The 14,266-nt window shown below is 44.2% G+C and overlaps 1 protein-coding gene across 2 annotated transcripts in view; it reads left to right on the top strand.

The window, feature by feature from the left end:
- Positions 1–255: 255 nt before the first annotated feature.
- NSMAF (neutral sphingomyelinase activation associated factor) overlaps positions 256–14,266 on the top strand; it is a 37,999-nt gene continuing 23,988 nt past the window's right edge. For both annotated transcript variants that reach the window (XM_081917519.1, XM_081917520.1), the window contains exons 1-6: positions 256–406; positions 12,129–12,218; positions 12,320–12,398; positions 12,491–12,558; positions 12,647–12,683; positions 13,754–13,804. In XM_081917519.1, coding sequence (XP_081773645.1) covers positions 351–406; positions 12,129–12,218; positions 12,320–12,398; positions 12,491–12,558; positions 12,647–12,683; positions 13,754–13,804 — 381 coding nt within the window. In that variant the 5' untranslated portion in view covers positions 256–350. The remainder of the gene's footprint in view (positions 407–12,128; positions 12,219–12,319; positions 12,399–12,490; positions 12,559–12,646; positions 12,684–13,753; positions 13,805–14,266) is intronic.

Here is a 14,266-nt window from a genome sequence, read left to right on the forward strand (position 1 = left end):
GTCACTGGCCAGGGCGGAGGGGGAAGACGAGGGCGCAGCGACAGCGTAACGCTGAGACACCTCCGCCCTTTCCCCACCGGAGGGCTCTTGGTTTCGGAGGGCCAAGAGAAAGCGCAACGCTGTGGCTGCCTTGAAATCCCCGCGCGCGGCCCAGGAGGCGGAGAGGCCCGCTACGGCCGAGAGAGGGCAGGCGACGCTTGGCAGCAGCCCAGCCCGAGCCGAGCGCCTGGGACGGCGGCCTCTGCAGTATAAATGGCCGGCGCTGGCACTGCGCGGGGCCCCTGGCGGTGAGCGCGCGGCGTGCGCGCTACAAAGGAGCTGCCCAGCGGAAGCGGCGCCGACTCGCCTCCATGGCCTTCATTCGGAAGCGGCGGCAGGAGCAGCAGCAGCTCTACTCCAAGGAGAGGTGCGTGAAGCGCCCCGGCGGGGCGAGCTTCCTCCCCCGGCCCGTTGTCAGCGAGCGGGGCCGCCCTTCGCAAGCCTGGCGGGGGCAGCTCGGGGGGCGGCCCGGGCGTAATGCGCGCACCGGCCGGCTGCTCAGAAGCGCCCCGGAGTCCCAGTAAAGCTCAAGCCGGGCTGGCGAGGGTGGGACGCCTGCGATAGAAGAGCCACCTCGGTCTTTGCCCCACGGTTAGGCCTCGCCCTCCCGGCCGCTCAGACGGGGGGCGACCAAGATGCGAGGGGGCGACAAGGAGGGCTGCCTCCTTTGGGGCGAGCGAAAGCGGCCCGCTTGGGCAGACCCGTATTGCTGCGAAGGCGGCCCTGCGACGCGGAAGTCGAGCGGGGCTGCTTTTCTTGGGGCACCGCAGTGCCTCCTCACTGCCGACTCGGCTCCGAGAGCTGCAAAGGATGCGCAAGGTGCGGCGAAAGCAAGGGGGGGGGGAGGTGTTTGCGAGGGCATCGGATGGCGCGGCGTGTTTGGAATAGACTTCCCTTCTCGCGCGCAAACCCCCGCCGCGTAAAATTCCGCTCACTTTTTTCTGCTTACGAAAAAAGAGCAAGTTTCTCACTTTCTATCGTTTGGGACGGGTGTTCCCGGCGGTGCTTTGAGTAGAAAGTGAGAGGCCAATAAACTTTCGGTTGTATTTACTGGTGTAGCTTTTGAGTGTTTGTATTGCTCCAGGTGTGATCAATTTGTTCCCCGGCTTCAGTTTGTGCCAGACCTGACTTCCGTAACCGGGACTGTCATGCAAGGAATGTGAAGCATTTGAGCATGTGCAGAATGCATTTCCCCTCGTCACTGAGTAGCTGCTGCAACTTGTGTTATAAACTTAGGATCATGACTCAAAGGCAGGCATTTTTGGGGTGAGGGGCATGAATCAGATTCATTTCCATAGCTGAAATATAGATTGAAACATTAGGCTTAGGACATTTAGTTGTATTGGATATTACCTTTTTCATATGTGTGAAAATATTTGCCCAATTCTTGTCGGCTATTCTAGGACCTCATTGCACATGGCCAAAACATTGGCACTGATTGTACCCTCAACATTTCATGGATGAATAGAGGAAACAATTATTCCCATAGCCGAGAACTTGGGTAGGGCTTTGGTACCGTCTGGTAAGGTCAGGGAGATGGGTCCATAGTGTGCCCTAGTTGGAGAATGGAGAGTTAGAACCAGGCACAGGCCAGGCACAACTGGGCATTTAGGGTTCATGTTGTTGTTGTTTAGTCGTGTCCGACTCTTCGTGACCCCATGGACCAGAGCACGCCAGGCACTCCTGTCTTCTTAGGGTTCATGCATACTGTCATTTAACGGGGAGGGTAAACTTTCTGTACCTCCATTCTCCATTCACCTCCAGATCACTGCCTTCCTGCACTTCCCGCTCCCTCAGTCTGAATTTTCTCATACCTGAGATACTATGACAAAAAAAAAGAATCTTAGAATTGTAGAGCTGGAAGGGACCCCAAGGGTCATCAAGTCCAACCCCCTGCAATGCAAGAATCCTGCCCCCAGCTGTCCCTGGGTAGCCTTGAAGCACCAGCCTTCTAGTTAACAGCCAGACACACCCACTTGCACCACAGGAGTATTTTCTCTTGGATTTAAACCGTATTTTAGAATGATCTTATGTTTATCGTGTTAATATTTATATGCTATATTAATATTTAAAGTTTAGACTCTTGTGTTAATGTTTGTGAACCACCCACAGGGCATGGTTAATGGGCAATCAGTAGATATCTAAATAAATGTCGGCTGACATGGTGGTGGGACCCTAAACAGGAGCACTCCATACTGCAACTCTTTGTTGCAGGTCCCGCTTGCATAATTGGCAGCATATGGTATAATGATAGAGGTTTGCAGCTGTTTGGAAGTTTAATGGGACTTTGAAATCTGCACGCAGTTGCAGTCTTAATTGTGTGTCTCTTTCACTACTATGCAACATTGTTCTGTTCCCAGCGCCCGGTATGTGATTCTGCCTGCAAGTATGTAAGTCCCACTAAGTTCCATGGGCCTTATAAACATGCTTTGGTTATTTAAGATGCAAGGCTTCCAGAGCACATAGTGTAATTCCAAGTCAGGCTTAATCTATGATGTTTTTCTAAAGAAAATAAAAAAATGGTACAATGGAATAATTTATTCCCTTACTGCACCTTCCTCTTCTCCACTTTCTTTTTAAAAAGCAAGCTTAATATGTTTCATACTTCTGTACAAACTTCAGGTTACCCCAAAGTACAAAAATATATCTTAGCTTTTTAACTGTAAACATATCTTCCATACTTGTATCTTGCATCATGCCTTACTGTATTTTCAGTATGACTTTTGATTCCTGAAATTCATTTTGATTGTGCAGATAAAATATAACAGATAGACTTCTACAAGGTATGTAGCTAGTGTGTGAAAATAGTCAAGATCTAAGGATCCTCAGGCATGCACCTCCAGACGACGGAGACCTCAGGTGCCATCCTGGCGCCCAGGCATATTCACTTGGTTGCAAATGGCCGATAGGTGCAAAATACATCTGGTGCCTGGCGAATTTCAAACATTCCTTCTATGGTTCAGTGCTTAAGGTAAGAAGCACTGTGTAATGCAGTGGGCTATCAAGGATGGGATTTAGAAAGCCCCTTCTGTCCCAGGTGAAATTGGAACCATTGGAGCAAGTCCTGAGAAGGGCCATTTCTAAGAGACTCTTGTCTGAAACTCTGCAAAGCTACTGCTTAAAGTAGATGCTTAAGTAGATAAATCAATGGTCTGACTCTGTAATCAGCTTCCTAGGACCACATTTACTTCTTACTGACTACTTGAATAGACTGCTGCCTAAACTCTCTTCCTTGAATCTATGCAGATTAAAGGGAAAATCTGTACTCTGGCTGAAGCTGGCATTTTCGTGTTTTGTTTGTGGGTAATCCCATAGTTGTACTAAAGGGGGATTTTTCACTGCAGATCACAGTTTGTAGCTTGGGCCTCACTGTTTGTGGTTTCCCCACCTACGCGGGGGAATGCCTTTGTGTGAAGACTCCAATACTCCCTGCAATTCCTTTCTGAGCAATCATGCTGGAGGAGGAGGCGGCACTGGTCACATGCAAATGTTTCACAGATGAAGCTTCTGATGCAAAAGCATCTCTGCATTCTTAGCGTTAACACAGAGGTCACCAGCTGCTCAACCTTAGAAGAAATATCACATGGGTATGAGGCAGTGGAAATGGTTGAAGAAAAGGATAGGTAGGCTGGAGCTAGAATATTATGAAAAGTAAGTTAGCTGTCTGCTTAAGAGTTAGTAGATCTCTTCTGGAAAGAGCCATAAGTTATTGACAGTTGTGGGTTTTTTAAATGAAAGTTTTTAGGACTGAAGGAAATTTCTTTCTTATTTTGCTTGAAATCTTACATATCTTAAGAGTATAGAAAGTAAAATGCTCTGAGCAGAGTTTAATTGCATTTTCTACAATGTATTTCAAGTGTTTGTTACATTTACGATCTTACAACAGCTCCCTGCATTACTATCTTCCTATTGCAAGGGTTGTGGGTTGCCTAAGGTCACCAAGTGCCTAAGATGAACTGGGCACCGGCACTTTCCAGCCAGCTGTATATCTTTAATACATATGCGACCTGCAACAGCCTGTTGCATTGGGGCTAACCAGTTGTGCCCTTTTCCAGAACGCTCCTTTCCATTCCCTACCACACATCATTTTTCATTTCCTCCCCTTTAACATCCTATGGCCACTGATCATGCTTAACCCACCTTATCATGTGCCTGTCTGTCCCTCCTTAGAAAAACCATTCCAACATATTTTTGTACTTCTTCAAACCTAGGGGTTCCCCAAGCCATGGCATGTACCCTACTATTGTGTGGATGATGCCCACTCAGAGAATTAGTCCGCTCTCAGTACATCCATAACCTAACCTATAATATCTAATGAAGAACTTTCAAATCATAATCATCAAATAGAAAGCATGAGGCCATGCAACAACATTTCAGACCTCTGTAAGAATCGTGCCCTTGGAATTAATAGAGTCTGTGTAGCTACAAATACCTAGAGGGCTGTCCTTTTAATTCTTACTTGGCAAGCTAAATCTGATATTTGAGATTTTCAGATGCCTTATATACACACTGTTAAAATTTATTTGTTTGGGTGGTTTTCTGTATTGCTTTATGCCCCAAAGAAGTCTGAACGTGGTTTACTGTATTATAAAACATGCCAAAAAAATACAACAACAAAAATTCCACATTTTGAAGCAGCATGGAACAATCAGATAAGATGCTCTTAAAACATAAAGATATACTAAAACAACAACAACAACAACAATAATAATAATAAATAATAATCATTAATAATAACTGCCAGCAGACTTAAAGAAAGAAAGCAGAGACTACTAGCCCTGCCTGTCCAATATGCAAGCCTGCCTTTTGTAAGTAGCAGTAGCAATCTCACTTCTGCTGTTGTTTTATATCCAGTTTAAACTCACAATAAAAGGTGGGGCAAAATTACACACTTCCCATCCCTGGTGCTCACTTGCATTCCCTAGGGAGCACTTACAGTCATTCTTCCCCCTGATAGTATCCTCAAAAACAACAGCAATCAAAGGTAGTGGTGGTGCTATAGCCCTTGGTGGAACCCAAAAGAGTTGACTTCATATTAATATACAACTTGTAGGTAAAGGTGCCTTGAGTTGCTTGCAATGAGAGCATTTAATAAACAATAGTAATAAGTATCACCTAGAAATGTGTTGGTATACAGTTTGTCGCATGTGAGCATGTACATACAGGTTCTACCCATGAAAGCTTATACCATAATAAGTCTATTAGTCTAGAATACTTTTTTGTGTGTATTTGCTCTTTGCGGGTGTACACAGGTTGTTTTTTTATGATAATAGGCTACCACACTTTCCCCTCTAAATCTCTTTCATTATTACTAACGATAGATTATCAGTTACAGATAGGTAGCCGTGTTGGTCTGCCATAGTCAAAACAAAAAAAATTCCTTCCAGTAGCACCTTAAAGACCAACTAAGTTAGTTCTTGGTATGAGCTTTCGTGTGCATGCACACTTCTTCAGATAACACTTCTTCAGATAGATTATCACTGCCAGATGGTGTAATTTGTGTTCTGTTTCCAGACAGATTAATCATAATATTTCAAGATCTGGTTGCTGGTGGAGGAAAGCTTTTATATTTGAGCAGGATGGACATTTGGCAACAGACTGCTTAAAAGAAACAACACCCAGTGTTCAGCGCAAAGTGGTCAGCTGCTGAAACCCCATGAAACCCCTGATCCTAGCTGCTTCCTTAATACTTCATGTGCCAGTGTGTGGTAATTAGAGGATGACTTGTCAATTGCTGTGTCAGTGCAATTTAGCAATGTTTTGAATTAGGATGTGCATCCATGCATCTATAACAGGCATCCCCAAGCTGCGGCCCTCCAGATGTTTTGGCCTACAACTCCCATGATCCCTAGCTAACAGGACCAGTGGTCAGGGATGATGGGAATTGTAGTTCAAAACATCTGGAGGGCCGAAGGTTTGGGGATGCCTGAAATATAATTTCAAATCCTTGTGAAAGTTGTGCTCCAGTCTAATGTGCAGATTTGTTTTTTTACTGTTCTCTTCATGGTATGGAAGCAGTGGGTGGAAGACAAGTTTGCTATGTTTTACCTCTGTAGTACCGGGTCATCATGCTTTTGAATACTGCCTAGTTTGCAAACTTCCCACAAGCATCTGATTGGCCACTGTAAGAACAGGATGCTGGACTAAATGGGCCATTGGCCTGATTCAGCAGGTGGTTCTGTCCTTGTGTCCTCGAATGCTCATTCAACTAATGAAAGAGAGAGTCAGAACTTCTTGAAGGCCCAAGTACTGCTGCAGGCAGCCTTATCTCAGTCTACCCTAAAGGGTTTTTTGCTTTGGATGATTGGTAGTTTAACTGGAAAATAAAACTTTAAAATGACCTGGAAATTCTGTAAGTGGAGTGAATACTATCCTGAAAAACATACTTTGTTAAGAAATGTACTTTATTAAATCCATCAAATGGAGTTCTTCGTTTTGTATATTTATGTAACTGATAATGTTATGCGGTCATTGTTTCCCTTATGCTTATGGTTTGAATGAAAAACGACTGTGGTTTGCTCAGATAAACTTGTACTTCTCCGTGCTGCTGCTTTGCTTCCTGTTTAGAAATCTCAACGGCTTATTCTTTCACGTTGAGTGTTGCAGCTGTAGTGCCACTTGTTCCTTAAAAGGCAAAGCACAATGTGAGTGTGTGTGCATGCATTCACCAGCCTTGTAAACAGGCCCACAAAACTTCATAGGGTCACATATATATCACACATTTAAAGTACGTGGCTTCCACCGTTTTCCTGAAAAAATATAAATTGGGAACCATAATTTACCCCTCACAGAACTACAGTTCCCAACACCCAGCACTATAGTTAGTTCCCTGGATTCTTTGAAGGAAGCTCTGTGCTTTATATATATGGCGTGGATGTTTCCTGCCTTGCTCCATCCCTCCTCTAGCAGCCTGCTACATTTCCCTGCTGGGTGCAGAGGAGGGACAGAGTGTTCTGTCCCTTCATTGCCTATCCATTCACTTGGGCTGCATGAGATTCCTTATTGCCTATAGCTATTGGGTATGTGTGTTGAATACAAGGTTGGTGTACATGCACACTTCATCATCCATACCTAGTGCCGTGAACAGAAGTTCAGAAATCTATTGTCAAGACATATGACAAGAAATTGGTAGTATAGAAAGTAAAATTTCCATCATAATCTGCTTTTTAAATAAATAATATGGTAGCCTGTTCTCTAAATCAAGGGAGTTTATCATATTTGTTTTACCTTTCTGATGCACTTCATCTTCCATAGTATTTTCACCTGGTTCTATAACTCATGCCAGAACTGGAATGCAATCTTGAGAATGGCCTTAAGTGCAGGTACCGTATATTGGCTCATGCTAAAAAGAGAGAATTGGATTTGTCCAATTTTCAGATCTGAAATAATACTTTGTGTTAAATTAGGCCTTAGAGAGGAAGGAGACTTGATGGATGAAGATAATTTCATAATTCACTGAAGCTTTAGAGTCTGCATATTGATTAAACATTTAAATTAAAGCCAAGAGCCCAATCCACAGCCTAGCTTTTATCGAAGTGTACCTCGTTTAATTGAGTTTACCTGCAGGCTAAGTAGCACGGTTGGAAATTGGTTCCACTAAAATCCATGCATGTTTTCCATTGGTGTATATCTTGCTTTTAGTCGAAGCAGTTTGGTACAGCTTGGACTTTTGAAACTCAGTATGATCAGCAAGGGGAGGAGAGGGAGTTGGGAGGAGGTCTGGTGTTAGACCAGACTTGGCCGACATCTGCTTACTTCCTTACCTTACCTTTCACCTTTCTGATTCTACAAGCCTTAAGAGTAATTCATGTAATCTCATCTATCACATGTTTACTGCCACTTTCGTAATAGTTCTGTTACTTGAAATTGGTGTTAATGGGCCTGTCATTGCAAATAATTCATCTTCTTGCAACGGAATGATATGTCTGTTGATAGAAGCAAATTTAATGAATGATGATCAAAGGGTGGCAAGATGATAATTCAACTGGTAGTAAGACTTGGTCATTTTAGTGTTTTAGGAACATAGTGCTGAGTAATTCCTCAAGTAATTTGATAGGGTGTTTGTTCTCAAGAATCTCAAGAGAGGATAAGCATCTCACCACACAGATAAATGGAGGAGCCACTTAGTGATTCTCTGTAAGCTACTCTTCGTTACCATGCAATGATTTATTCAGTACCTTGCATTATTATTGTCTATTCATCTTGTGATTAGAAGTGAGAGAAGCTTGAGTCGTATTATAAACCCATGTTGTTCAATTTCTGCTTTCTCTTGCTCAAATTATCCAAAGCTGAGCTTTGCATTGTTTATTGAACACCATCTGACCTCTGAGAAGAAAGACAAGAGCAAAGGATTCAGACAATTCTAACAGCTCTGCAGCATCTCCTGAGTCAGATGGAATGGAGAGAGAGAGAGAGCTGTGTCTGCTCCCAATTTCTTCATATAGATCTTGCCTAGCATAGGAGACAGAATGGACCTTTGCAGGGGCTGGGACTCGATGGCCTTTGGGGTCTCTTCCAACTCTGCAGTTCTATGGTTCTGGATCCAGAGAAGGCCTCTTCAAAGGAAGATGCACCTCTGCCTCTTTCAAGGCAGTGGGAATTACTTCCCTCACATGACTGCATTAATTATGCCCTGGGCCCATCCAGTCAAACCCTTTGTACTAGATATTACCAGCCATAATGGGAAGGGATCAAAAGGACATATAGTTGGCCTCCCTGCTGCACACAGGAGAGTGTCTTATATTCTCTAAACAACAAAGAGTTTTGTGGTACAGTGGTGCCTCGCAAGACGAAATTAATTCGTTCCGGAAGTTCTTTCGTCTTGCGAGTTTTTCGTCTTGCGAAGCACGGTTTCCCATAGGAATGCATTGAAAATTAATTAATGCGTTCCTATGGAAACCGCCTTCAGACCAGGTCCGGGGACAGTCTGTCCCCCGACCTCTTCTGAAGGCTGGGGGGGGCAGACAAGGGCTTTTCTTCCCACCCCCAGCATTTTTAAAAAACCCCGGGACAGCAGAGGACTTCTCCGCTGGCCCGAGGTTTTTTAAAATGCTGGCGGGCGGCAGCGAAGGCAGCTCCGGGGCGATTTAAGACAGTCCCGGGGTGATTTAAAAGCCCCCGGGAAGGCAGGCAGGGGGGACAAAGACTTTTGCCCCCCGCCCGCCTTCGGGAGAGGTCCAGGACCTCTTCTGAAGGCGGGCGGGGGGCAAAAGTCTTTGCTCCCCCCCGCCTGCCTTCAAAAGCCGTCCGGAGGCTTTTAAATCGCCCCGGGACAGTCCCGGGGCGATTTAAAAGCCCCCGGGAAGGCAGGCAGGGGGGACAAAGACTTTTGCCCCCCGCCCGCCTTCGGAAGAGGTCCAGGACCTCTTCCGAAGGCGGGCGGGGGGTAAAAGTCTTTGTCCCCCCTGCCCGCCTTCCAGGACCTCTTCTGAAGGCTGGCTTCTGAAGGGACTGTCCCGGGGCGATTTAAAAGCCTCCGGACGGCTTTTGAAGGCAGGCGGGGGGGAGCAAAGACTTTTTCCCCCCGCCCGCCTTCAGAAGAGGTCCTGGACCTCTTCCGAAGGCGGGCGGGGGGCAAAAGTCTTTGTCCCCGCTGCCTGCCTTCCGCGGAAAGCGGGAAGGGAGCGCTGCGTTTTCCGCTCTCCCAGGAAGGCAGGCAGGGGGGAGCAAAGACTTTTGCCCCCCGCCCGCCTTCAGAAGAGGTCCTGGACCTCTTCTGAAGGCTGGCGGGGGGCAAAAGTCTTTGCTCCCCCGCCTGCCTTCAAAAGCCGTCCGGGATAGCGGGAAGCGCTTCCCTGCTATCCCGGACCGCTTTTAAAATGCTGGCGGTGGGGAGCAAAACCTTTCGCCCTCGCCGGCCTTCTTGGACCTCTTCTGAAGTCCGGAGGGGGGGGGAAGGCTTTGCTCCCCACCGCCAGCATTTAAAAGAGGTCCCCGGATATTTCCCTACGGGCTTTCGTCTTGCGAAGCAAGCCCATAGGGAAAATTGTCTAGCAAAGCGACGCAAAAACCGAAAAACCCTTTCGTCTTGCGGGTTTTTCGTCTTGCGAGGCATTCGTCTTGCGGGGCACCACAGTATCTTAAAGTTTATTATGGCATAAGCTTTCAAGAGTTTTAAGATGCATGAAATGTTATCCTGAGTTATAAGTATATACAGTCGTATCTTGGAAATCAAACAGAATCTGTTCTGGAAGTCCGTTCGATTTCTGAAACATTCAGCTTCCAAAGCACGGCTTCTTATTGGCTGCAGGAAGCTGCAGAAGCCCTGTCGGACGTTCGGCTTCCAAAAGAATGTTCGAAAACCGGAACACTCACTTCCGGTTTTCGATCGTTCAGGAGCCGAAACATACGAATTCTGGAGCATTCGAGAACCAAGGTTCTACTGTACACCCAGTTTTGAGCCTGTGTATGTGGTGGGGAGAGGGGATTGCAGACTGAGGTCAGAGGGCAAGGAGATGTCTGCACTGCAGTTTTTGCTGCAACAAGCTATAAAGTGGCCATCCCTTTGGAAATTTATCTTTCATGTGGCATGAAATATTTGAATGCTGACTGTGATGTGTGTGAAGAGTGACTGTGTTGAAACAATCACATCCCTGCTTAATAAACAATGGCTACCAGCTTTGGCACAAGCTAGAACTTAAATCAGCTTTGCAAATTGAGGTTTAAAATCCTGGCTTTTTCTGAAGCCGCTTAATCAAATTTCCCCAGTTCAGATGAAAAAAGAAACTGACCTATGGTGATCTGGGAAGTTGCCTTCTTTGGTTGCTGTGTGCTGCGAAGGAGCAAGGAAGGAGCTGTGCATACAGGCAAAAGCCTTGTGTGTATCTGGACTTTGCAAGCTGAGTTGTCCCCATGCCAAGTCCTTAAAAACAGATAATCAGGATAATAGACTTTCCCCACCTATGAAGATCATAGATAGTGGTTAACTACAAGCTTTTGTTTGACCAAACTGCGGGAGGCGGTGGAAGACAGAAGTGCCTGGTGTGCTTTGATCCATGGGGTCTCGAAGAGTCAGACACGACTAAACGATTAAACAACAACAACAACACAAGCTTTTCTTTTTTTACAGACTTGCCTGGCTTAATCTTATATATGTGACTGAAGGATGGCCCTGCTCCTGTTTTTTGGGAGCTGCTCTGTTCTCTAGATTAGACTTTGCCAACCTGGTGCCCTCCAGATGTTTAAAACTGTAACTCCCACCAGCTCCTTCTGAAATGTGGTAGTTGGCTGGGGCTGATGGCAATTATGGTAAAAAGATATCAGGAGAGTGCAAGGCTGCTAATGGTGGTTTGAGGGTCTGAAGTGTATTTCGTCAAGTCTTCGTGAGTGGCCAGAGGTTGGCATCCCCCATTAGCAGAGGACTTCACAGTTACAGAGTCCATTGCCCCAGGGATAACTGTGTGTGTGTGTGTGTGTGTGTGTGTGTTAACAAATGCATCCGAAACAAATATGCCATTAAAATATAGATTACAGTGGTGCCCCGCAAGACGAACGCCTCGCAAGACGAAAAACCCGCTAGACGAAAGGGTTTTCTGTTTTGGAGGCGCTTCGCAAAACGAATTTCCCTATGGGGTTGCTTCGCAAGACGAAAAAATCTTGCGTCCCCTCGTGGGTTTTTTTCACTTTTTTCGCCCTTAAGCCACTAAGCCGCTTATCAGCTGTTCCGCTGATAAGCCGCTTAACAGCTGATCGCTGGAAGCCGCTTGACAGCTGTAGCGCTAATCCACTAAGCTGTCAATGGGCTTGCTTCGCTAGACGAAGAGAACCGCTAGACGAAGAGAACCGCTAGACGAAGAGAACTGCTAGACGAAGAGAATCGCGGAACGAATTCTTTTCGTCTAGCGAGGCACCACTGTAGCTCTTTCTCTAAAAACATTTTTCTTCATGTTTGTATGAAAGCTGTGGACAAAGTAAATTTATTCTGAATACAGTAATTGGGGTGGGGAACCTGTGCAAAATGGCTAGTGGTGAGGGATCTTAGAAATTGTAGTTCAAGAACACCTGGAAGGTCACAGGTTCCTCACTCCTTTAGTAAAGCGTAAAGTGCTGTGATAGTCAAATAGTAATAATTTTGCTTTTGTTGTTTGCAGGTTTTCCTTGCTACTCCTTAATCTGGAGGAATACTACTTCGAACAGCATACAGCTAATTACATTTTTAACAAGGATGGGGGAGAAAGAAGGTACAATAACACTTCCATAAAACTGAGAACACTGGAGAAGTTATGGTGTTACATCTGCTTAGAATTCTGCACTAACTTTTAAATGTTTTTTCAACTCTTAGGAAAATCAGGGGGTCATTAAAAATCTGCTCAAAATCAGTGATATTTGAACCTGATGAAATAAGCCACCCCATTATTAAAGTAAGTACGTTAGTAACTGATGACAATGGTTTGTGGTTGTCTTCAGTTTCAAAAGAAAATAAATTAATGTATATTTATGTAAATTCATATAGATTCCATTGAGAGACTGCATTAAAATAGAAGCACCAGAGGATAGTGACACAAATGATTTCTATGCAGGGTATGTGATTTTTTGAAAGTGTTTATAGAGAATTTTTCCTTTTCTTTTTAGCTTGTGGTTTTAATTGGTTTTCACATCTGTGTTTTAGGGAACTCCCTGGACAGATTTCTATTTTATCCAATCAGGTAAGTTCCTCATTCTCCAGAATTTAGTAAAGGGTTAGGTTTAACAGAATCCTAAACTCATTTAGTTGAAAATCAGACTAACCAGGGACTTTCTTGTTGTGTGGCTTAAAAATTACATATACATAGTATAGTGCAATCACAGTCCATCATGTTAATTTGTGCGGAAATGTACCCATAGCAATGTTTTTAATGATAGGGTGTTAGCTGTTAAGTAACATTGACATACAAATGAGTTTATTCTGCTGCTGAATAAACCTGACAGAATATATATTTGAACAGAGATATCAGATAAATTGTGGTTGTGAATAATGGGAGGGCACAGATTAGAGCTACAGATAAGATGATTTATCCAAAAAATGCAGTTCATGTAACCATTAAAAGTCTTCTAATACGATGATAACTGAAAAACAAAGATGGTAGGTGGGAGGAGGTTCAGCAAGAGTGGCAGGATGTTGGGGGTTGACATGGAAGTCTTCTGCATGCAAAGCAATTGCTCCACCCCTGAGCTATGAGCCTTCAAGAGGAAAATAACCAACTGGCTATCAGCTGTTGAGATGGTCTCTTGACAAGGAAAAGTATGATTTAAAAGTTTTGTTTAAATTTATTTCAATTTTAACTTCTGCATTAGATGGGTTTTAGAAATGGCTTTAAGGCGATAGGTGATGGAAGGTGCATTTCAAGTAATAGGAAGAGAAAAATTCAAGGAGGAATAATTATAATAAATATAATTAATGCAATACAATGCAATACAATACAATATATTTATACCCCGCCCATCTGGCTGGGTTGTCCCAGCCACTCTGGGTGGCTTCCAACATGTATAAAAACATAATAAAACAATCAGGTTTGGTAAGTGATGGTGTGGGGGGGGGGGGAATGAGATGTTGAAACACGGATGTAATTTTACATTACGAAAGAGAAAGATGAGATAACATTTAAGGACTGAAAACAGTAGCATTTGGGGAACAATGAAGAAAGACAAATACGAAAATTTATTCTCAATGTAGTTTTTTAAAAATTCCAAAAACTGTTTCCCAAAAGCACTCTCAATAAACTATCCTCTTTCTTAGGCTTTTCTTACGAAAGAGCAAAATGTCATTGCACCCTTTAAAATGGAAAGAGTGAGTATATATTTACCCTGCTCCTTGCATGCAAATATCTTAATGTCATAAAGCCTGTTGTTCCTGAAAGAATAGTAGCAGTAAGTTATTTGAGGAAGTTCACTAAAAGAAAGCAAAGACTTGTGTTTGAGCGAGAGAGAACGCAGATATGTAGCAGTTCTTGGGGAAATAGATGAATGGTGTTTGTAAAGGCATTTGTTTTGTTCACCAAATACTACAAGCATGAAAAAGAGTTTGAAGAAACTAGGGGGCTAGTAAAACAGCTATTGTAGATCCTATATTGCTGCTCATGGAAAGGACTAAAAATATTACACTGAAATGTAGAAGGTCAATGTACATGTGACTTGGGTGCCTGCTTTATCTGAATTGAAATCATAGAATTATAGCGTTGGGAGGGACCCAAGGGTCATCTAGTCCAACCCTCTCCAATGCAGGAATCTTAACTAAAGTATCCATGATAGA

This window comes from Podarcis melisellensis, assembly GCF_964234715.1.
Source record: "Podarcis melisellensis genome assembly, chromosome: 7".
NCBI classification, from domain to species: Eukaryota; Metazoa; Chordata; class Lepidosauria; order Squamata; family Lacertidae; genus Podarcis; species Podarcis melisellensis.